This window comes from Seriola aureovittata, chromosome 18, assembly GCF_021018895.1.
Source record: "Seriola aureovittata isolate HTS-2021-v1 ecotype China chromosome 18, ASM2101889v1, whole genome shotgun sequence".
Classification (NCBI taxonomy): Eukaryota; Metazoa; Chordata; class Actinopteri; order Carangiformes; family Carangidae; genus Seriola; species Seriola aureovittata.
Window position 1 is genome coordinate 21184306 of NC_079381.1, and position 23475 is coordinate 21207780.

General features: G+C 39.7%; 1 protein-coding gene across 3 annotated transcripts; it reads right to left on the bottom strand.

The window, feature by feature from the left end:
* Positions 1 to 424: 424 nt before the first annotated feature.
* On the bottom strand, positions 425 to 22945 carry tnpo1 (transportin 1). 3 transcript variants are annotated; one of them, XM_056403380.1, is made up of 25 exons: positions 22790 to 22944; positions 22511 to 22627; positions 20860 to 20935; positions 20037 to 20186; positions 19385 to 19491; positions 14032 to 14165; positions 13522 to 13603; positions 12434 to 12556; positions 11774 to 11892; positions 11352 to 11412; positions 10857 to 11025; positions 10500 to 10652; positions 10146 to 10371; positions 9884 to 10055; positions 9621 to 9707; positions 9399 to 9506; positions 8714 to 8872; positions 7922 to 8009; positions 7737 to 7835; positions 7542 to 7637; positions 5534 to 5609; positions 4452 to 4551; positions 4293 to 4367; positions 3872 to 4011; positions 425 to 3734 (listed from the first exon to the last, which is right to left on the bottom strand). In XM_056403380.1, the coding sequence occupies exons 2-24, from the start codon at positions 22613 to 22615 to the stop codon at positions 3904 to 3906; spliced, it is 2673 nt and encodes an 890-aa protein (XP_056259355.1). In that variant the 5' UTR covers positions 22616 to 22627; positions 22790 to 22944; the 3' UTR covers positions 425 to 3734; positions 3872 to 3903. The 3 variants fall into 3 exon arrangements, 2 of the variants coding, with proteins under 2 accessions (XP_056259355.1, XP_056259356.1); XM_056403381.1 differs by having other exon boundaries at positions 22511 to 22624; positions 22790 to 22933; XR_008830278.1 differs by lacking the exons at positions 425 to 3734; positions 3872 to 4011; positions 5534 to 5609 and having other exon boundaries at positions 22790 to 22945.
* Positions 22946 to 23475: the final 530 nt, after the last annotated feature.

The window sequence follows — 23475 nt, forward strand, 5'->3', positions numbered from 1 at the left end:
ATGCAGCATTGTGTGCTGCTACACTGTCATATTTGCTAAGACTCTATTAAAGTTACTGCACACTTAATGGGTCCATCTTTGGAGAGATATCAGTACTTCTGTCTGGGTGTAATCCTTTAATATGATCAACACAGTTCGTCGTGTTTGGTCAGTTTTTCTAGGTTGGGTTAATCATCATGTTGCTACTTGCTACAAGCATTTTAACACATATTCAACATTTGATCATAATCATACAGAGGACCCACAAACGCAACACTTAAATCTAAGTTTGGAAACTGATAAACTCTGCTCAGAGTCCTGAGCCTCACTGATAAAAGATAGGACAGACCACCGAGGCAGCAGTTACATTCCTCCTCTAACGAGTTTCCTTGCATGTTAATAATGAGCAGCTGCAGAAAAAAAAAACATGATAAAAACCACATACTAATGTAAACAATTTATTGGAACAATGTACAGATTCAAGCAATGGTAACCAGTCACACTCACTATATCATCTTACAAATATTACAAAATTACTACAGTACAATATAGATTCTTTGCATGATCCAAAATATTTGGTGGCCCCAAAAGTATTACTTTTTTTTTTTTAATTCAGCAGCTTATTAAAAAAAAAAAAAACTCAAACCATGTCTATCAAAATGATGTTTCTGCTTTTAATAGCAAAAATGATGAAGGCATATAGTCTAATCAAGTTTGAAGGCTAAATGAGAATACAGGAGTTCTTTGACTAGACATTCCTCAATATTGGTGGGTGCTTTATAAAATACAAATTTTCAATAAAGCTTCATAGAAAGTCAAACTCATATTTGCAAACATCATGTTTATAACATTAAGTCCACAAGTTGTCAACCTATTTCTTTGCTTTTAAATCAGGTGTTACCTGTTTCTTTAGATACAGTATACTGTATATCTATTGCAAAAACACCAACAAAACCTCAAAGTACTTGCTCTCAAGGCATTGTGTACACATTACACTAAATATTTATCGTAGTCTGATAACAATCACTTCTGACGAAAGGTACATAAAGTATGTGCAAGTTACCATTTCCAAATTATTCTTTCCCCCCAGCGTTGCAGTTGTAATCACATTTGACAGCTAGCTGTGTTGCACACATATAACATTAATGTCAATTAACACCCATGGTTACCCATTTCTAATATGAAGGGCTAGAGTTTTACTAATCTTTAGTTGTTGAAAGGAGATGGATAAAGGCGTACACATCGGGGAAAACAATAAAAACAAATAACACTGAACACAGACAACCTGAGGTTAACACATAGAAAACACATATTCAAGTAGTGAAACACAACTACAATGTATAGCAGCAGTCGAGTCAGAAATACAGCACAGCAATGGTGGGGGATTGTTTTGTGTGTTTTATAGACCTACACTCTTTCAATGAAAGAATAACAGGACTGTGTACACACACCAAGCCGTGCTTACTCTGTTTTTTTGCATGCCAAACAGCTGGAATGTGACAGACAAAAATCACTTCAAAACACAAAATGATGTGGCACATACAAGTAATTGCCTCTGTATTCCATGATGCATTATAATCCTACATTTACCCCATTAATATTAAATCTAAGAGACCACTTATATATTTCACATTGCTCAAAGTTTTCTGACACTAAACTACTTTTACAGTCTAATAACCCAATTGCATCAAGTTACTTATTGCATTAAGTAAATGCATTTTTTAGCAGCAATACTTTATTAATAATCTGTCTTTACACTAGAGTCATATTCTGAAGGTTTTGGCTACATCTTTAATTTCAAGCACTTGCAATTTAATATTTAAGTGCATGTCATGTGCACCGCAAAAAAGTTAAAATACTGCAGTTATTACTCTGGCCAGCAGAGGAAAAATGACTGGCTGGGCATTAAAAAAAAATTAAAATAAAACAATAATAACAAAAAAAAATATCCTCCTATCTCTCCAACCCATCATGGAATACATTCAGCCTATTTGTAACTTAAACACTTACACGCTTTATAAAATATAACGTCGCAAAAACAAGACAATAACATTGTAGTTTCACAGTATTTAAAAACTATACATCCAGCTATGGGGCGAAAGGTTAGGGAGAACACTCCAGCAAGATTTAGTAATTAAGTTCTAACTGTCCCAGTGTTGCAATACCTAAGTGGTTACTATGTACTTTTAAAACCTTTAATTGAAGCTCCCCTCCCTCCCATAAACTCCTTCCCACTATATGTTGGGGTGTGAGGGGCCACCAACATGCAAGAGATGAAAGCATCCAAGTACCCCACAAAACACAACCACCCAAAACATTAGAACACAGTCATCCTCAAGATCATGCTTTTAGCACAAGAAGCCAAACAACCAATAACAAAAACTTCAGTACATTGAGAAATGAACATATTCAACATTGATTTTGAAGGACTGCATGGTTCTGACAGCCAAAGTCACTAAAAATCACTAAAGACAGGATTTGTGTCATTGTGGTTTAAGTCCAAGAAACAAGACATAATGGCCGACTCACAGGGTGTTAACCTGCATGCTTCTCAGTCATTTTTCTTTCACGAGGCTCAGACAATGTAGAGGATTGTTATTATCTAAAGCTTTGATATGCCTGCTGATGAATGTCCATGTCACATTCACACCACAAGACCAAACTGAGAGATTCACTCCAACATTACATCACAGCCAAGATTTTACACATTGCCTAAAGTTGGTGTGTAAACCCAGTCATGCTACATTACAGCTGATTGCCGTAATTCTCTGGTAGAGGAAAAAAAAAAACAAACAAACAAACAAAAGTACTGTAAATTGATAAATTACAAGGTTAAAGAAGAACCTTATTACAGGGCAATGACAGCTGTCAAATGCAACACACATCACTAATATTCTACAGCTTTTCACAATGATACAAGCATGCTACCTATTCCCAGAAAAGCTGCTCTTAAAAAGAAAATCTTGTGCTCTCCAGTGACGTAATTAACAGCATTTGCCCTGTTAAAGAATAGGAACACTGAAATTATCTGATAACTATATAGGTGATAACTTACTCTTCATGATACGCAGCATTATAAAATTATTTTCTCCAGAGATGGATCCAATACGATGCATTCTTATCATAGGATGCTCATTCCTTAGCTTTGAGCTATCTGTGTACTATCTCTAGAAAATATCTCTTGACTTCACTCGGTCAATTGAGAACAGTCTTCAGTTCGCCAGGTAGAATTTTGTTTCATTAAACTACCACATGTCATTTACCTGACTGACATGATTATAAATGTGTATCGGCTCTGAAGACCATTTTCTGCACTAGCCTTTCAATATGTGAAAATTCGTCATCTAACTAAAATGAAAGAGCAAATGCTTCAGAGTTTTGCAAAGTTTTCTCCATATTTGCTTACAATTCTTTTCAGTAGTTTGGTGACAGAAAATAAAATGTTTTGGGTAAAAGAAAAAAAAAAGAGAGAAAAAAAAAGAAGAATGTGATAAATTTCATTATTTTGGGTTGAGATGTGATAACATGAATTTTCCTCCCACGATAAGGTTGTACTGCCAGTCCCTTTCCCCCTTTGCCTGTGCATAGGGGCTTTGAGCACTGCAGCTCCCACCTCCCTCCCACCCCGTCCACCAGGTCGGGGAGGGGTCCGCACCCCTTCCCTCCCCTGAGCAGGCAGACCCTTCCCCCCAGTAAAGGGTAACATGTTCCCTGGGTAAAAGAGGTTCCCTATTTTGTCTCCCATTGTGAATGACCTGTGCAGAGAAAAAGAGGCATCATTAGAGTGCAGCACAATCCTACAGTGACATTTCTTTTAAATTAAATATTGAAATAAGCACAATTTTCAGTTGATTTTCTACGACGGCAAATGATATCACAGAGGAAAACTGACCCCAGTGAAGAGGCACCCTGCTGTGGAAACAGTTACACCCCGTAAAAGGTTGCCAGCCGTTCCTTCAGTGGCATCGGGAACTGATCTGAGAATCGCCTCCAGTTGTCCTCTCCCACCTGGTTCTTAAACCCGTGAAGGATCTGAAATCAAACACCGGGAGAAGTTCATACCGAGTTATAACGGAGCGCTGCATTTCAAAATAGATCTTGTGCATGGCAGGGTTATTAAGAGTGTCAACTGTAGAGGCTGCCAATCCTCCACTGGGGGGCAGATAAGTGAAAGACTGAACAAATGGATGAAGACATTAGTGAGTCTTCTTCTCGAACCATGAAGTGCTTTGTATCCCAATTTTATTTAAAAAAAACAAACAAAAAAAAAAAACATTTTCAGCAGTCATTTGAATTATTTATTCAGCTTTTACCTTGTAGAACATGTCTCTGAGATCATCCTTTGGATTTACCCAGGAGGCCACTGCGTCACAGAAGAATATAAAATCCTGTTCCAGAGAAGAGAGGTGAGGCAACATTTCAACTTCCAGACCCATCAACAACATAATGACCATCTTACTGCTGCATCTCACCTGCACTACACCTCCCGGATTTACACTGATCATAGTGCAAATTCCTCTGAACGCAGAGTCTTTCTCCTCATTGTCTCTTATATTTCGTAGAGAGGTGCACCTGACAACAGGGACAGCCGAATTTAACAGGAGACACATCACGAGTCCTCAGGTAACAACTTTAGAAACGTGAATAAATCTGCTAACAACTGTCACTATGAATGACTAACACTAACACCTATATATGAATCAATAAACTAACATTATATGGGCGAGAAATTAACAAATATACCATATTTACATCTTAAAAATGTAATGTTAATGTGTTATCTTATCATGATCAATACTTGTCTTCCTAATCAGTATATACAGATCATACTCTATGTATACATCCATGTGAGGAGATAATAGTGTCTATCATGACCTGAGATAACAAGTCAAGCATGCACACAAAACAGATTAAAATAAAACAAATCAAACATTTTTCTTTTACTTTAAAACACAACTACTCTGAGCTCTTTTAACTTCACTTTGTCTGAGCAGTGTGTTCAGCAAAACCTCATCTTATAGCACCTTGACAATAACATTACTTTTTTTGACAGATTGACTAGAGAAGGTCATTGGGGTCATTTTGGGACAGGCACATGCAGCTGGGTGACTACTAAATGAGAAAGGGATTGAGGAATGCTCTTTTGCAGCAAAGACTGCATCCTTTCTCTGTTGTTGAACCAGCAGGCATGTGACAAAATCTGATCCCATGCATCTTTTAGGTTGTTAGCGACAGTTAACAATGACAAAAAACTAGAAATTAAACAAATTAATGTATAATACATGAAGGTGCTACTGAGGCAAAAAACAAATCACAAGTAGGACCTAAAAGAGGACAGGGTTAGTCACATGGTTGGCAATGATTACAAACTGATAAGAAAAAAAAAACAAAAAAGAAAAAAACAACTGAAAAGACTTCATCTGAGAAGGAAAGTGAGAAGTGAGGAGAGGAGGAGAGCAACAGGGGAGAAGAAAGGGAGCAACAGGAGACAGATGAGAAGATAGGAAGAAAGCAGAGAGAAGATGAATTAAATAAAAGATTGAATAATACACACCAGGGTCTTATAAACTGCTGTAGCATGGGTGCCACCTCTTGAGGACAAACGTAACCAAGACGACCAATTGTTATTGCTAAGGTAACGCAATCACGGTTACACACCACCAAACGCCAACCAAGACATGAGCAATGAGGAGGGGAGGAGAAAAATAAAGAAAAAACAAACAACTCAGAGACATAAATCAACAGAATCTGTGTATGATAATAAACAGAAGATTTCACTAGTGTTGATTATTACTGCCCCGTCAATCATGGGGAGGAATGTAAAATATGACACTCTAAAAAAACATACAACACGTTTAAGGGAGAACACATTGACAACTTTGACAGGACATTCATAGAAAAAAGGCAAACAATGGCATCTGCTTTCAGAAATCATACGGCTCAAACAGCTGCTCAAATCTACTATGAGACTGATTGAAATTCATTAGCTTGATTTAAAATATAGGTCTCAATGTTAAGACACAGGCTAGCTAAAGTGCAGCATGTGTATGTGACTGGCCTAAACAAGAGCAGTTCACTTGGGTTTTTTCAGATATTTCTCCCTTAAACTCACAAATGTTAATTTTCCATAAGAAACATAAATGTGTGTTTTTTTTTTTTTTTTGTTCTTTTGAAAAGAAATGACAGATTACTCCAAGCCAACTACATGGAGGGAGACTAGTATCCAGCACAGCAGGTTCTTATGAGGCAGAGAGGAGGGAGGACCTAAGTTTAAGAGACACAAAACTATGCAACATTCTCATTAACAAACAGGCATTTATGAACAGTCCAATGACACATGCAGAAAGCAGATGGTATGCTCATTAGAGTAAAGTTCAGTGCAGGATCATCTGATCGGAGACAAAATGAAAAGTGCTGATGCGCACTCTCCAAGAATTTACTGCCATACCCACCTTTAACTGTGGCGTTACATGGCTGTCTATTTTAAATCAAGTTCCACTGATAAACTGGTTGTCTTAGAAATCTCTAAGACAGACATCAGATTTACGCACAACCGAAACATCCGGATTGTGGTCATTCATTTGTATCTTTCTGGTTCACGTGTTTTCAATTTTTACATTGAAAACATGCAACAACTGGTGAAAACATTCACAGGTATGATGCAAACATTAATAGGTTTGTATGAAACTAGACTGGCATCACACAGTTGTTTGGATTATCATGTATCCTGCATCAAACATTGGCCATTCTTAACAACATTTAACATCTATTGGCAGATATGCATCCACATTTAAAGAACAGTAAATAAAAGCAACAAATAAACTGACAGCAAACAAACAGGAACACATCTACAGAGTCCCTAGTTTTTCTTTTAATTTTGGGAGGTTACACTTCACCCTTGCATGCATCTTTTTGACGACAGGCTCTCTGACTCATCACGTTATAATTTCCAATTCAACTAGTAAACCCAAGAGCAGAGTGTAACCTTTTTCTTTGAAGAATGCTCTAGGTTAGGTGCCCTAAATTTAGTCAGTTTAAGTGTATTCTCAATCATTCATGAGTAGTTATTGTTTAAGTGTTCAGTAAATATGTCTGTGTCTTGTGGTAACAGTTAACTATGTGAGGCTGTGAACTCACCTATCTATCTCACACACTGCCTGTGCTTTGCATTTTGTTGTTACAATAATATTCTACCTCACCTGATGGTGACAGTCAGTCCACATTAATTCCAAGAGTGGGCACTTACATGGTTCGCTTTATTCAAGATTGTCAAGAATCTCACACCAGGGCCCAGCCCTGTGTTTCATTGTCTTTTATCTCCATTTGCGAGCCGTGCTGCCAGGCTGCAAATCAGTGGAAGAAATTTTTTACATACTTTGGAGAAACCAGCGAAACCTGTAAGGCTCACGGCTTGGGAATGTTTTTGGACAGAGATTAAAGGGCAGGACAGGCACTCTAGTTAGTGTGGTGAATCCTGGCTGAATGGACCTGAGTGTGTGAGCACCTCCCTGTGTGTGTGTGGCCACCTGGCTGGCTGGCTCAGCACTGCCACCGAGTGGTACCTGTATTCTCCAGTAGAGTCTTTGGGGTGTTGGGCCTGTTAATGATCTCCACCAGCTGGTGCAGCACCATGGCAATGTACGGCTGCATTTCAGACCCTGAGGGTGTAGGAGGAATAAGAAATGTCAGAAAGAAATCTGTTGAATATATAGTGTAAATCGCATATTTTGAAAATGTGTTAAAAGTGAGGTACTCACCCATTTGTATAGATATCTCTCCAATTGCCCATGTTGCATTGTTGCACACTGATATTAACTCTGGGTTTAAATTAGTACCCAGTATGGGCATAAAATCAGCTGGAAGAGGGAAAGTGAGTCAACTTAGCAACAGACTAACAACTTATTGCGAAACACTGTCTGAGAGTGAACTGCACAGAACATACCGATGCATGGTTTGACATGCTGGAAACAAGCCTTGGTCAGATCCCCCAGCAGAGCAAACGAACTCTGACGAACTTCAGGCATTTTGTCCTGAACAGTTGGAGAAAGAACAACAACAGGTGAACAATGCAAGTGACTTTATCAGTTTACTTTATCAGATAAGTGACATGTGATCGATGGATTAGCAGTGTTTCCCACACAATTAGATTCTATTTGTGGTGGTATCTGACGGGGCGTGGAGGGGACTATCTTAAATGAATGTAACATTATACTGTATATAAGATGCTTCACAGAAAATATTTTAACTGCCAAGTACTTTGTGACAAATAAATAACTGAATATATACAGCTGAATTGCTTCATGTTGTGCCAAAAAAATAACAACCCAATGGTTGACTACAAATAGTGATTGGCCAGTGAGCCCAGTGCCGTCACATGGAAGCAGCACGCTCTGCTCATCCCAATGACACACACACACACACACACACACACACACACACACACACACACACAGAGGGCCAGTAAAGATGCAGACAGGGACGGTAAAAAGTTTATGGATTTTTTTTATGGCCCACCAGCTGCCGATTTTTCCTGGGGCTTCCGATGGCCAGTCTGACTATGACATATGAGTCTGTTATCAATGTGTTTGTGTGAGACAGCGAGCAAGCGGGGGGGGGGGGGGGGGGGTAACGAGGCTGAGCGGTGTGGCGGTCAATGTTGAAATTGTGGCTGGCTGCAACAAATTAATCATGTATTAATAATGTATGGGAAACACTGACTTTGACAGCTCTTCACCTGCATGCACTGGTACATGAGAGTGAGGATGTTGCTACGAGCAACCAGCTGCTCAATGGTGCCTCCCAAACCCTCAGCCAGTCCACTGAGAAGATCCAAAGCCACGATCATGAAGTCTTTGTCAGGGGCCTCATACTGGTCTGGCTGTGACTGGTGAAGCTGGAAGAGTGAAGGATGACAGTAGAGGGTAAGAGTTACCATTAAATTAACATGACTAACTACTGGATGATCAAGTTGTTGTGAAGTTATGGAGTCGGTTCTCTATCCTGAGACTAAATTTTCCCTTTAAAAGTTGTGGCGATTAAACATGTAGTTAACCTGCACATTGAGCATTCATTAATTCAATTTTTCTCCACTTGGGGGCAGTGCAACAAACAATAAACATTAACCTATTCTTACCTTACAAAGATGATATGATGAACACGTAAGCAAACAATTTCCAATACACACATCCAGCAGACACAGAGCAGCATTAGCATTCATTTGTAGTCATGCTCGTGTCCACCTGACCTGATCACAGTTATTTGATCCATTGTTAAAGCTGCTCTAATGAATGTTGCATTAAGTTTAACCTGGTTGTGTGGAAGGTAGAGTCAAAGACTTTCCTCTTTTGCATCTACATATAAAAATAAAATGTAGGGTGAGAGTGTGTGTATGTTTGCACATTTGAGAGTCCTACACTCACCATGGCCTGAGCGAGGGTCTTCTGGACTAGGTTGACACAGCGTTGGTACACAGGCTCACAGTAGGGCAGGAAGCCACTCTGCAGGGCTGTGGCTACTGACGACAGACACTGATGAAAGCAGGCAGGGTGGGAGGGAATATACAGTCAGTGACCTGATGTTTTCATCATAGAACTTCGACTAACATCACCGACGCATGCAGTAACCGCACATTAGACACTCACTTCTAATAAAGGGAAGAGATCTTTGTCTTCATCTTTCAACTGGTTCCATTTCTGGATTAGTGGAGGCATCAACATCTGGATGTACTCCTAATACATGACACAGACACAGTATGCAAATAATGAGTGAGGATAATTACATACATTGATGCATCCATTCAATGACCACAACCAACACTACAAAAGTAAATTGAGGAAGATGGAGTAGTCTGTGCTAATTTTAGAAATGTGAAGTGAAACAGAGTCCACATTTCGGCTCTGCATACCGGTTTGTTCAGATGGTGTCCCACTGAGTCCGCCAGAGTTCCTATGGCGTCGTAAAGAATTAGCAGATTTTTGTGCTGGTACTTGCTGAAAGCGAACACCAGTGTGTCCAGGATGAACGCCAGGTAGGGCACCAGCTCTGTGCAAGCCTCCTCCTCCAGAGTGGCAAAGGCACTGGTCAGGAGAGATTAAAAGGAAACATTGTGCACCAACTCCAGATGAAGCGCAGAGTTCCTAATGTGCTGTAAAATGACTTGGCTTTACCTGCAAGCGGCCTCCTGCACACGCTTGTTGCTATCCAGAATACGTTTGAGCAGCTCCGTCATTAGGGGCTTCAGGTAAATATCTGGGGGCTGGCTGACAACCCAGTGGGCGTAGCGGCTCAGTGTCCAGCAGGTGATTGAACGCACCAGGGCCTTCTTGTCAGACAAACACTGGATGAGATGGGGAATGAGCTCAGGCAGATATGGGATCATGCCCTGCATACAGCCTGTAGACAGGGATAAAAACCGTTTCAACCTATAGCAGCCATTTCCTCTGATTCCAAATTCTGAGGAGGACCTTACTCCCAATGCTTTGTCCCCACTTTTTCCTTCATCTTTCTCTTTCTCTTCTTACCTTCAGCGATAGCCCCCAGCACAAGGATGCCAGACTCTTTAACTACCCACTCTGGATGGAAGAGCAACTCTTTGAGAAGGGGCAGAATGTGCAGCAGCAGATCATCCCTGAACACGTTGGCCAACACGTCCAACGCTGCTGCTGAGCACTTACCTAACATTTGGAGAAAAAGAAGAGAGACATACAGACAAACACAGAAGTGTGCAGACAAACACACAGACATCACAGGTACAGTACACACAAACACAAAACAAGCAGTCAATACACTTATCGTTTCCTGGCTCTCAGTAAAGAGAAAGGGAGACAAAAGTTGGAGAGAGATCTAGATGTTTCCATGTGCACAGGCACTGAACTCACGCAGGTTCCAATCAGAGATAGTATCATCATCATCCAGTTCATCATCCTCATCTTCCTCTTCCTCGATCCCATCGCCCTCATGCTGCTGGGCAACTGTGCGCGATCGGTGGAAGCGTGGTCTGATGTCTTGTTCGTTGTCGGGAATGGCCTCGTCTTCCTCAATGTCGCCCTGTTGACGAATGTACGGGATGAAAGAGGTGTATGATGCAACCACATTAGTTTTGCTTGGACAACAACAGTCCATTATTTGTGTATGAAAGAAATTATCGTCATCAGAATGAAAGTTCAGTCTGAATCAAGTCAGATTTTCCATTGCAGTCACATTTGTAACCACATCAACTTCTACAAATGTTTGTGGTAAAATGTATAAATCCCACATGTATTTGTACACAACACAGTCACATAAACCACTTCATTGAATGGCGTGACATCCTGAGTCATGGTTCAATTCATCATCTTATCTACAGGTACAAATAACAGGTTGCACAAACTGACCTTGAGCAGGATAATGTCAATCTCAGAATACTTCATCCCGTTGACAAGAACCGGAGTGAGCCTGGAGCGGAAACCGGAGGAAAAATTATGAGAACAAAGGGCAAGGATAGGTCAGGGCCCACAAGAAATCACTCACACCTGATTCCTGCTGTGGGCACAGTTTCATGTGACAGTGTGGTGACAGATGTTACGGCTGAGGTCAACAGCCAGGGTTGTTAATCAGCTGTCCCGAGGTGAGGAAGAAGAATATCAACCTATGACAAGGTCCTCAGTAACTTACTGCCAAGGTTGTTATGAATCAACAGCTCTCAATATTAGCACTAGAGTGTCAGTCTATTTATTGTGTGTGTGTGTGTGTGTGTGTGTGTGTGTGTGTGTGTGTGTGTGTGTGTGTGTGTGTGTGTGTGTGTGTGTATTCTTACTGGGAGAGGTGTCCACACAGCACTTCCTTACACACCGGCTGCTCCGCCAGAGTAAGCCAGAACTCACAGGCCTCCAAGGCAACATTTTCATCTTGGTCCTGAGTCCTCTGTAGCATGTACTTGGATGACATTAAGAGAAATGTAACATTAGATACAGTATGTTACACTTTTATGTTAATTTTATACACAAAATGGAATATTTCAGTCTAAAAGTACAAATGCAACAACATCTGCAGCCCAACTGCAACACAAATACCACACCTGTCCACAGGGCATCATCAGGACTGTATAATTAAAGGATTGATTGTTTTTGTCAATAAATGCCATAAAAATGTGTCAAAAATATATTATTTTATTTTATTTTTAAAAGGCTAAATAATTCACTACAAAAGCTGGGCATTGTAGTTTTTTGAACAGTGTTTAAAGGTCTATGGTGCAGAGGAATACGCAATCAGGCGTTGCATAGACAGACAACATGAGTATATAGGATCAATTCATTTTCATTAGTCTTTTATAAGAATTGTTGACAATAAGAAAAATGTAAAAATATACTAAATTAAATAAGAAAGTGTGACTTATCCTTAAACTACATCTAACTCTTCTCCTTTACACCAGTGTTTAACTGGGCCTCGCTCTTATTTCCTCCCGAGCTTCACTCACCTCTATGATGTTATGCATGTGTGGCAGGAGACGGTCCAGGCGAACTTCCAGCAGCATGACTAGAGCTCTGCACACATTCTTCCTCACTTCTGGTTCGTCATCTGTTGCCAGAGCAAACAGGTTCTACAGGAGCACAGAAAGAGTCCAGGGTCAAATGTCTTGAGTGTGTGTGAAACAACTACTACCACTACTTAAAATAATAATTGTACATCGTGCGAGCTCCTGAACAAACATGAATGGGGTGGGACCAAGTCCATGCAGTAACAGGTCCCATTGTATTCTCTTGTGATATAAATACACTGGTACCAATCTCGTGTCAAGGTTTTATTTATTGCTGGCTTTTTAATGTACATTGTATATTTTATGGCAGTTTGTCCGGTTTAATCTAGATTCAAGTTTCCATTTGTCATTACTGCAGACATCTTATCTCTGTAGCTGCTCCGCTATTCTACATTTGCCACTTTATTACTGCTTGACGTTTTAAGAATGGAACATTTTTACATGTTGCTATAAAAAGCACCAAAACTTTAGATGTTTTGTTACACATTTTATGACAATATTTCAACACAGGTTCATGCAATGAAGAAATATAATCTAATTGTGCTTCCTGCTTTTCAAAAAATAGATTTATTTTGCTGTTTTAAAGGCGTTTACTCTTTTAAATCTCTTATGGAAGTTAGTCAGACAAGCCTTTTGTTCTTTGTTATCTCTTCTTCCCACCTCTAAATATAAAAAATATATCCAGCAATAAAAGCAATTAAAAAGAAGTAAGAATGATAAAAACTGATCGAAATAGCCAAAATTTGAAGACTTCATAAAATCAGCAGTAAACCAAATCACGACTTCAGCCTTTTCATGAGGGAAGTTAAATTTTAACAAGGGATTCAAAAAAAAGCTACACGATGTGCTGCCATGATTTAACATTAGGGCTGGAACAGACACAGAGCGGCTTTATAAAGTAACAAGCTCAGAAGTAAACCTCAGACAAAATCTCGCTGCAGTAGCTATTATTTGCTGAAGCAGGAAGAGGAGCAGTTTGTCTACATGATAATTGTGTACAGATGGCAATGCATAACAGTCAGACTTGCCTCAATGAAAGGGTCGATGTGCAGCATAAGAGCCTGGGTCCTGCTGATGATGAACTGATTGACGCAGGCAATGGCATGAGACCTGCAACACAATAACCATCACATAAGAGTCACACCAGCGTGTTTACCTCACATGTTGCACGCTATGAATACAGCCTCTGTTTTTCTTCTTTGCCCCATTGCCACTAATTTAACCTCCAAATATGAGTAAGTCTTTTATACAGTCAACAGACAAGCTGCATTAAAACAGACTGAGACTTTGACTGTACTGTACATTTACATAGACCTTTAGTCTGTCTTCTACATATAGCATATGTGTGTGATTAAATTATTAAATTATTAAGTTGGGTGCCAGATCATTTTGTGTGATCAACTGATAATCATGCATCATCAAAGCCATAAATTTAATCAATGAAAAAGAACGGACCTCCCCTGTTAAGTTCAACAAGCATGATTAGCAGATAATGTTACAGTTAACAGAAATGGAAAGTATAAGGAGGAACTTTGTACCTAATCTTAGGACTGCTGTGTTTGAAAAACTGTAAGAACTTGGGGATCATGATGTTAAGAGGACGATCCAGCATGTCACTGTCCAGGATCTCAGCAGAGTCTTCACAGATCTTCTGCAGGGCTCCAAACGCTCCCTGAGGGACGAGCAAAGACAACCAAGAAAGTGATGAGAATTACACTGTCCAGACATATTCTAAGACACGATTCCACAACTACCAGTTATTCCCCAGCTATTAAGATGCTATGGCTACATTACATTACTTTTACTCCTTTGGCAGACGATTATATCCAAAGTGACACGTGAGGAACACCACTACAGCTTCAGTTCAGTAGGAGACCTTGGCGTAAGTACTGAGTACTACATCTCATCAATCAGTGCAAGGAGACTTAATAATAATTAGAATAAGTGATGTAAATGATTCCTGAAAGGAATTTATCTCACATGAAGTCCCCACAATGCTGTGGAGGTTGACTGAATTTAGATTTCCATTTACCTTTTTTGTTTTGTGCCGACATCCTGTTATATTTTGCCATAAATTCTAAAAGTATTTCAAATATATGTTCATATTTATTTGCTCTGTAGTGAACAAATGTGATATAAGCATTTATATAAAATATGCATAGGTCATTTAAAATGTTACAACGACTGTATAAAAAAATGTGTTCAGCCTGCTCATCCTCTCCTGCTCTAATAACCTTCAAACAGTCAGACTTATCCAAAGACCAACACACACACACACACACACACACACACACACACACACACACACACACACACACACACACACACACCTTCCTTAATACTAGCTGCTTGACGGATGGTTAGTATGCATGCTCACGATATGCTGCAGACTCCAGTGTGTCTCACAAAAATGCAGTGTGAAGAGCAGATACAAGAAACAGCACAGCAACTGACACTGACGCCGTCTGAAATGTGTTTCCATGGAAACTGTTCCCATGTCGGCATTGCTTTCAGATGACAGATACAGAATGGTCTCAGAAAAATGTGGAGGAGGGTAAGGGATGAAATAAGACGAGGAAGGTTAAAGCTGATACTGTGTCAAGGTCACAAACAGAAGACAGAGAAGACACAGCGTAATTAACTTGATTAAAATGATTTTCCCTCTGAAGTTCAGATTGCTCACTTGCAGGAGAACAGCCAGTTTAAATGAACAAGAAAATAAAATAACTGTTCCAGAGCCAGCACAGGTGATTTCATCTCATGTTTGGAATGACAAAAATGTATTTGAGACTTGCTGGTGTTGAAGCTCTGAAATAAAGAAGTACCAGATTTAAATTTGATGAAGCTGAGTGGCACAATAATTCCAGATTAGGATGAATGAGCAATTGTTTTGTGGAAGTTTAACTACAATTTAAATCCATTACTCAACTGACGCAACTATTTTTGAAATGATTGAGTAATTTTTCAAGCAAAACTGAAAAATAACATGTTTTAGCTGCTAAAATTTTCTCTGTTTTATACCGTTGTACACTGAATAATTTGGATTGGTGGTTGGACAAAACAAATCAACATCTGATATTTTAGATACAAAATGATTTGTCAGGAAAAATAATAATATGATTAATTGATAATTAATCATATATATGGTAGCAGCTTTAAATCTTCCAAATAATACAAGACTAAATCCAGTCGTTTCATACCAAACAGAGTGCTATAAAAGTTGCTTAATTTTGTCAAATTAATGAATGAATAATGACAACTCAGCAATTCAGCATCAGATTTGGGTTCTGGAGACACTGTAAATTACTTAAAGCAGCTCCATTCTAACTGAGCCCATGTGCAAACGTGAGGAGCAGGACACAGCACCGCTCCCACTGACGTCAAAATGTAATATAGGTGTTTGTGTGAGTGAGTGTCAACAGAGAAGGGCAAAGAAATGGGAGTGGCCTTCAGACATTCCAGTGACGCCGAAGCGTCTGAAGTGTAATCCTCCCTTAAAGTCCTGCTACGGACGGTCATTAAACGGGAGAATGTAAGTCATGCAGATGACAGCGAGCCAGGGCAAAGAGAGGTATGAATTTAGTCAACTAAACAGCCCCTTAAGACTCCTGCTTTGGAAGCTTGAATTTCATTACTGTTCACATGAGCACTGAGGTGGCAAAGCATTTTCATACATGATCATTTACCCTTTGGAGTAGCATCAAACTTGACCCTCACAACACCATCGCAACCACTTTCCAAATGCCATTAATCAAAACAGTAAAACTGCTCTCGGGCAAAACCTATATAAAGCCACCCACCAACACTGCACTTGGCATCCAACACACCTGCTCGTGTCTTTTTATAGTGTATGCAGAGAGGGGTACAGTGTGGTGGCACAGGGTTCTTCCTACAACTGCTGATCTTTGACCACAAACAAGATGAGACGAGCCACAACATTAGAACCAGTTACTGGTTTTCATGGGTGTATGGTACAGCTGCATCATGTCACCAAGGCACTGAATATTTTGTTGTATATACTGATAAAAAATAAGCCAATGAAATACCTCAACTTCAGATAACACATTGCTCAAAGCTCACAGCTACACACCACCATTACACCATGTATCCAACCGTCTTTTACCACCCAACATCAGCAGACATTATGGCTCAGTGTGAGACTGCTCTGCACTCATATGGGGAGGGTAATTCAGGATCATCAGGAGGATCATCTTACATACATATAGATAAACTATAAATGCATAACACAGAGGACATTTAGGCGGGTCAAAAGGCCTGAGGCCAACGCATCGCAACACTTTTCTCATTGCTTAGATTACAAAATGCACATGGCTCCAAAACCGTACACGGGCAGCCACTAAAAATATCCCCAAAATAGATATCAATGTCCAGCTGGCAGTAATGGTGTGGATTATGTACGGCAATATTATGTCTCAACGGCAATAGTCAACACCTTCAAAAATTTGTTTGGCAAGATGCAGGTATTAGCTGTGTGTGGTACATGAGCAACGTCTGCTGTAGAGTTAGCAACATTCATTCAGTTGAGACAGACATTCACTTTAGCTTTTCTGAATAAAATATGTTAAAACAAGAATAATCAACTACAACTAGTTACTTCAGGAAGCCGTACAGAGGGGGCTATTTTCACCAACAAAGGACATACAGTTATGGCTAACAGGACATGCATTTTAATTGAAGTCATCATGTGAGACCAAACAGAAGGAAAGGTTTGAAAAAATTAAGTGAATGAACTACTCTGTATTGGGTTTGATAATGTAAGGGTTAGCATGTGGGTTATTATGGAAAATAGCACATGTTCACACATATCCACAGAGCCGGGATGAAACTGTCTATTGCCCCTACAACTCAAATCCAAGTGTAATAGTTGAAATTAAATTGTGAAGTATCATTATTGCCATTGGCATTAGTGGGAAAATTTGTCTTGAAAAGAAAAGACTAGTCACAACACTGGTGACCTTTACTCTTCTATCTCAATGACACTCAACATAAACATGCCACAAATTTTAAACTTCATAATGAATAGCCAACAATAATAAAGCATTTTAAAGACATTTTTCCACCTTTATGCACAAGATTAGTAGATACTTTTTTTTCATCCAGCACCAAGTTAACCATCTTCAACATCAGACGCTAAGAAGCTTTCCAGCCTCCAAGCTGCTTTTCAAAAACATACTGAGTCTTATGAGGAGTTGCTACGTTTGGTCACTGTCCAGTGTTAAGCCTTGCGCACACACACACACACACACACACACACACACACACACACACACACACACACACACACACACACACACACACACACACACACACACACACACACACACACACACACACACACACACACACACACATACACTTCAGGATCCTCCGCAGTAAATAGCTGACCTAAATCTCAGCTTCTGAATGAGCTTTATAAGAGAGGCGGGCTGTGGTGCTACAAAGAGAGGCCATTTTTTTCCTGTCACACCACTTCTTTAAATTTCAGATGATCATATTCCCGCTCTATGCAGTGATGGGTAATCCTGCGAGAACACATTTCAAATGCCCTTCAACACAGCTGAGCATTACAGTTTAACATGCTACTTCATTTGTACATCCTCTCCTATATAAAGGTATCTGCCTTCTCTGTAGTGGCTGATGTCACAGGCACATGCATCTGGCACCATATTAACTACCCGGGCGTTTATGTGAGTCTAAGTGTGGGTGCGGCACCATTACACAGATCAACTGATCCAACATCCTCTGCAGGCTACTGAATTATAATTTTAGTGGTCACTGCAATGGAGCATTTCAAAGGAGTAACTGTAGAAGAGCTGATATCATCAAGAACTAATGACATTAAGTATTCTACTGGATGCCCTCAAGGACTGATGATGTTATACTGTAAGGCAATCAGGGAAAGTAAAGATATTCATGGAAATACAAAGAACTGGATAATGAGGGAGTATAGAGAAAAACAGAACAACACTAGATTGTTTTAGCTAATGCGCACATAAAAAAAAAAAAAAAAAAAAAAGCTTTTCTGGGTTTCTGGGTGACGTGTGCCAAGTCAGAAAATGGGGTCATATGGTTTGCTGGTAAAAAGGATAAAAAGAGAATAAATAATTCCGTGTTGAATAATCTGTAGTTGTGGCTGGAGCTCCAGCTGTGAGACTGCCTTTAGTTCATCTGGCCAGCAGGATGCTATCCAGATGCTGCTTTATAGCTGACCCAGCTCTCCTCCCTTCCCCACAGTAAATAAATAAACAAATCAACAGACATGCAGCACTGTCTGCCTGAACAGGTTTACTTATAGCAGAAGTTTGACATAACATATGATCACAAATGTGTGTATGTAATCTCTGCCTCTTTTTCCCTCACACACACACACACACACACACACACACAAACACACACTCACACTCGCACAAACAGCTGTGAAAAAGAGCTGACACCTATTTTTCCAATTTCTTATGAGCTGACTGTGCACAGTGAGTCGAGATGAGGAATTTAAAAGAGCTACTGTAATATTTAAAAAACCCAAGTATCAACAAGTCCCAGTAATAAAGAAATTACAGTGTAATCACTAAAAGATACTGCCATATAGATACTGGTTTGAACAGTCCCACTGTATTTCATTTTTGGGTCTAATGTTTAAGGAAGTATCCTAATATTACAAACATGTTGATTTGATTTGCACATAAACACATTACACTACAGTGTAAATGATCAATATCAATGTCTTGTATAACATAGACAACCAATACTGTCTATACAAGATGGTTAACATAAAAAATAAAATAAAAATACTGCCACTCACTGTAGGCTCTGACGGATGAGCAGAAACATCAGATCCCACAATCACAAGATCCAACCTGTGTTCATCCTCACCTCACATGTGTTGTAGTCCTCAGAGTCCAGCAGCTGGCAGAGTTTAGGCAGAAGCTCCGGCCAGTTTTGTAGCTCTCCTTTGGAGGCGATTGTGGTGATGAGGATACCTGTTACAGGAAGGATTTACTGTGAGTTACACTGGTGTGACAAAAGTACAAAGAATACACAGACACTGCAGTGTCATGCATTCTCAAATCAGATTATTTTGACACAACACACTTATTTACAATTCATCAGTTAGCATCATAAGTAAAACTAAATAGTTAATGTAGAAATTAAATATATTTATTTTACATTATCTTGAAATTATGAACTGTAACTTTTATTGGCATCCTCACTTTCCTTTAACCTGCTTTGACTGTCATCTACTAAAAACACTGACCAGTTTTGACATTTTTCCCCAAATAACATGTGAAGCTCTTGTATTTAGCTGTAGGTTCAATGTAACAGTATGTTTAAGCAAATATACACCACCAGGGAACTGCACAGGAAAAATAATAACAAGTTAAGCACAGAACTAGTGTGGATATTTTTCTTTATAAGTTATAAACAAGCAAGCTGTGGCAGCTCGCAATCTTATGATGAGCGATCTCTTCCTCCAGCATCTTAAAGAAAGACTTCACATTCATTGGACCCAAAGGATGCAACTTACCCACAGTGGCACGGATAAGGGGAGAAGAGTCTCCAATGTTTTGGAGGCACTCGCTCTTGATGAAATCCGACACACCATTAGGGAAGTTCTGATAGTGGGCTTTCACATTGTTCTTCAGTATCAGCCCACTCAGGGACCGCGTCGGTTCGTCTTGGAGGGTGGAGAAAAGACAACAGAATGTTAACTCTTTAACACTTTATCTGAGCACAATTACACTGGTGGAGTCAGGTTTAAGTGTTGCAAATGTTGGTGACTCAAGTCATTAACTGTTCACAGGATTTTACTGCCTTTACATTCCTTATCATTAAACCCAACAAGATTCACACAAAGCAGCAGAACAACTATAACCTGTTTCCATTGTGTGAAACGTGCAAAGTGCTAAACACAAAGATACTAGTTTGCAAATGACGGACAGGAGCAAGTTCTATTTGTATGAAATGATGGCTACACTTTCAGAATTACTCATCCTCTTGCTTCTGAATATTTGCTGCTTGTTGCATCTGAACTATGAGAAATAGTCGAACAGTATCCTAAAATGTCTTAACACTGCTTAACATTTGGGTCATCTACTCTGCAGACTGTCAAGCCAAGAGTTGAGTGGTGCCAGGAATTAGGTTTAAAATTAGAGTGACCCATATTCTGAGTGCCACATCATCTGTGGCAAAGATGCCATCAGGTCAGCCGAGTCATGGTTAGACAGACCTGTCACTGAGCGGTTACATAAAAATGACATGTCTAACGTTCACACCACCGAGTACCATCAGATGATCTAGGAAACACAGTGCAGATACAACAAACTCACACAGACAGACAGAGAGCTTACCTTCTGATTTTAACTTGGTCAAAACAAATATTAAATAGTTGTTAAAGTCTGGATACTGGTTCAGCTGCTCAAGTCTCTGGGGAAAGTGGTTGAGGAAGACAAGGTGCTCACTGTACAGACAGCATGTTAAACGGTTGCGGGCACATTACCACTGCAATCTGTAGCCTGGTAATAATGCCAAAAACTGATGTTCTTTTTCAGCTGAAGAAATGTAGCAAGAGCAGGTGTTTATCTGGCCTAGTGCTGGTGTAATGTAACAGGATAATGGCATTTGTGTGAAGGGACTGGGTTTATGTTTATAGGGGGTCATAAATATGTCATTTGACATGACCAAATACTGAATCTACCCAGCCAGATGGCATATTTAGGGCTGTAACAGTGGCTCGTCTGAGTTAATGATGCAGTGCATATGAAGTGTTACATAAGCAAATCATTTAGGATCAACATGCAACCACATAAAAAAACATAAGGGCCAGCAGCATGGAGCAGCAAGTAATAATTGGTCTCTAATGCAAAAGTATGTGGCGACTTGTAGGAAATGCCGTGGCACATTTGCATCTGACACAAACTACATGACAGATTTATAATGTAATTTCCATGTTATACAGCTATAACTACAAAACCACATATTTTTCAGCCAGCTTTTTTATTCCCCTATTTGCCTGCCCAACTGTATTTCATTTCATTTCATGTCTCGACTCTCGGTCTAATGCCTGCCAAGTAATCTGGTTTGGGGGTCATCATAGCTGTAAGTCAAACATGTTTGATTTTAAGGATTTGAGTGTGGTTCAAATCCTGACAGCCCTCTGTAAAGTTAGACAAAGCAAATGTGATGGTTTAATTCTAATTACGTTAGTTTTGACAGATTCAGATTTCATCTGCAATCTGTTCTTTTCGTAGTACAGATCCTTTGTCTGGTTTTTATTGTCCTGTCACAAGAGAACTGTAAATTTCACATGCTGATGCGTTTATCATACATATTTACATAGATACTTGTGTTACATCATGGCATTTCTTTTAGCAACTAATTATGTTTACAGTTTAAGATGATTATAATGCAAATAGGCAGTCACTCATTGGATATATGGGGTTACATTTTTTGTCCTCATTAATACAATTATCATTACACCAGTAAGACAAAATACATGATATTATTTAAACATCGCACATTTCATCTAATAATCCAGATTATAAATGAAACCAAACACTTTGCCCAGTGTTATTTGCAGATCAGGTTGTGGATGATATACAGGGGTGTTGCAGGAATTAGCTGTTGACTTCATATTTTCTGCTAGACAATAATGCGAGGTGAGGGCATACAGGGAGGCGACTGACGGATGGATCAAACCTACATGCAACGTTTACTTGAGCGTAATTATCCGTTATATTAACCCGACATAACACACCGACCTACAGTGTTACAAATGCCCGGACACTCAGCACGGCACGGCACGGCCCGCTTTGCTAGTAGCTCACTGAGCTTATTAGAAAACAAAAAAGCACCAACCGGTCCAGCACCTGCGTACCTGCTTATAACGGTAACCAACCGGCTAGTATTAGCTATCGCTAGCCTGTTGAGTCTGACAGTATTAAGCACGAACACGTATCAAAACATACGTTGGACACCGATATCTGGTTTAGGAAAGGATACTTGCTGGACGGATCTCTGTGTGGACGTATCTGGCGACTGAGACTCCTTGAGCAGCTGTAAAATTTGTTGAAGTCCTTGCTCGTCTGGCTTCCACTCACACTCCATCTTGCTCTGCTGCTGTTGCGGATAAAGGAATAACATTAGCTAACACAGAGGATTTGTCATCAACGGACACTCTATTGCGTACTCCTACGAAGCGAAAAAAAAAAAAAAAAAAACGTTAACGTCACATTAGCTGGACGCATTAACTAATTTTTAAGACGAAGAAAACGCCTTTACCTGTTTGGACCGACGGACTCGAGTGTTGCCGACTTTCTCTTGAAATGTGACCGTCTGTCTGGGTTTTCAGACATGGGCCTGTTACAGAAGGAACATCCGTTTTTGCAACAAGCTGAAAAAGCTGCGGGCCATACAGAGTCGCGTCGCATTTAAGTGGCTGCCTCGTCAGCTGACACACGGCTGAGGGGTCCTAGTGCTGGGTCGTTTTTTTAGCATAACATACCCACAAATAAACTTACTATTTTAATTGTTTACTACCGAGCTACACCTGCAAATTATCTTTGTATGGACGCACTTTTCCCCCCGTTTTCTGTCAGAGACGTTGTTGCAGTGTGAGAGAGGAGGAATGGCGCGGCATAGGAGAGGTTTGGAACACAACCTTAAAATATGCCCTATTTCCGACAGCATTTGAATGCAGCATGGCGCGCCTGAAGGCCGCATGACGTCGCTGTTGTGTTCAATACTGTTGGTTTATAATTTGAGTAATTTGAGCGATATCTAGCGGTTGTTTATGCTATTTTTTCTACAAAAACAATGCTTTGCTTTGTAGAAGATTATGAAAAAACACTACAAAATAAACAAATACAATTAAAGAGTTAAATAATCTCCACAGTCCTAATTCTCTGAATACACAAGTTTCATACAATTTCATATTTGGTCCTAACAGTAGTTAGCTCATTCTTAAT

Bases quoted from the DNA above. Each gene is read 5' to 3' on its own strand.
- tnpo1 (XM_056403380.1), bottom strand. From the start codon at position 22,615: ATGGAGTGTGAGTGGAAGCCAGACGAGCAAGGACTTCAACAAATTTTA. The intron at 10,372-10,499 runs GTAAGAAGAGAA...CCCTGTCTACAG, and splicing joins GCTGGGGGCTATCGCTGAAG to GCTGTATGCAGGGCATGATC. The intron at 4,368-4,451 runs GTGAGATGCAGC...TCTCTGGAACAG, and splicing joins ATCCGGGAGGTGTAGTGCAG to GATTTTATATTCTTCTGTGA.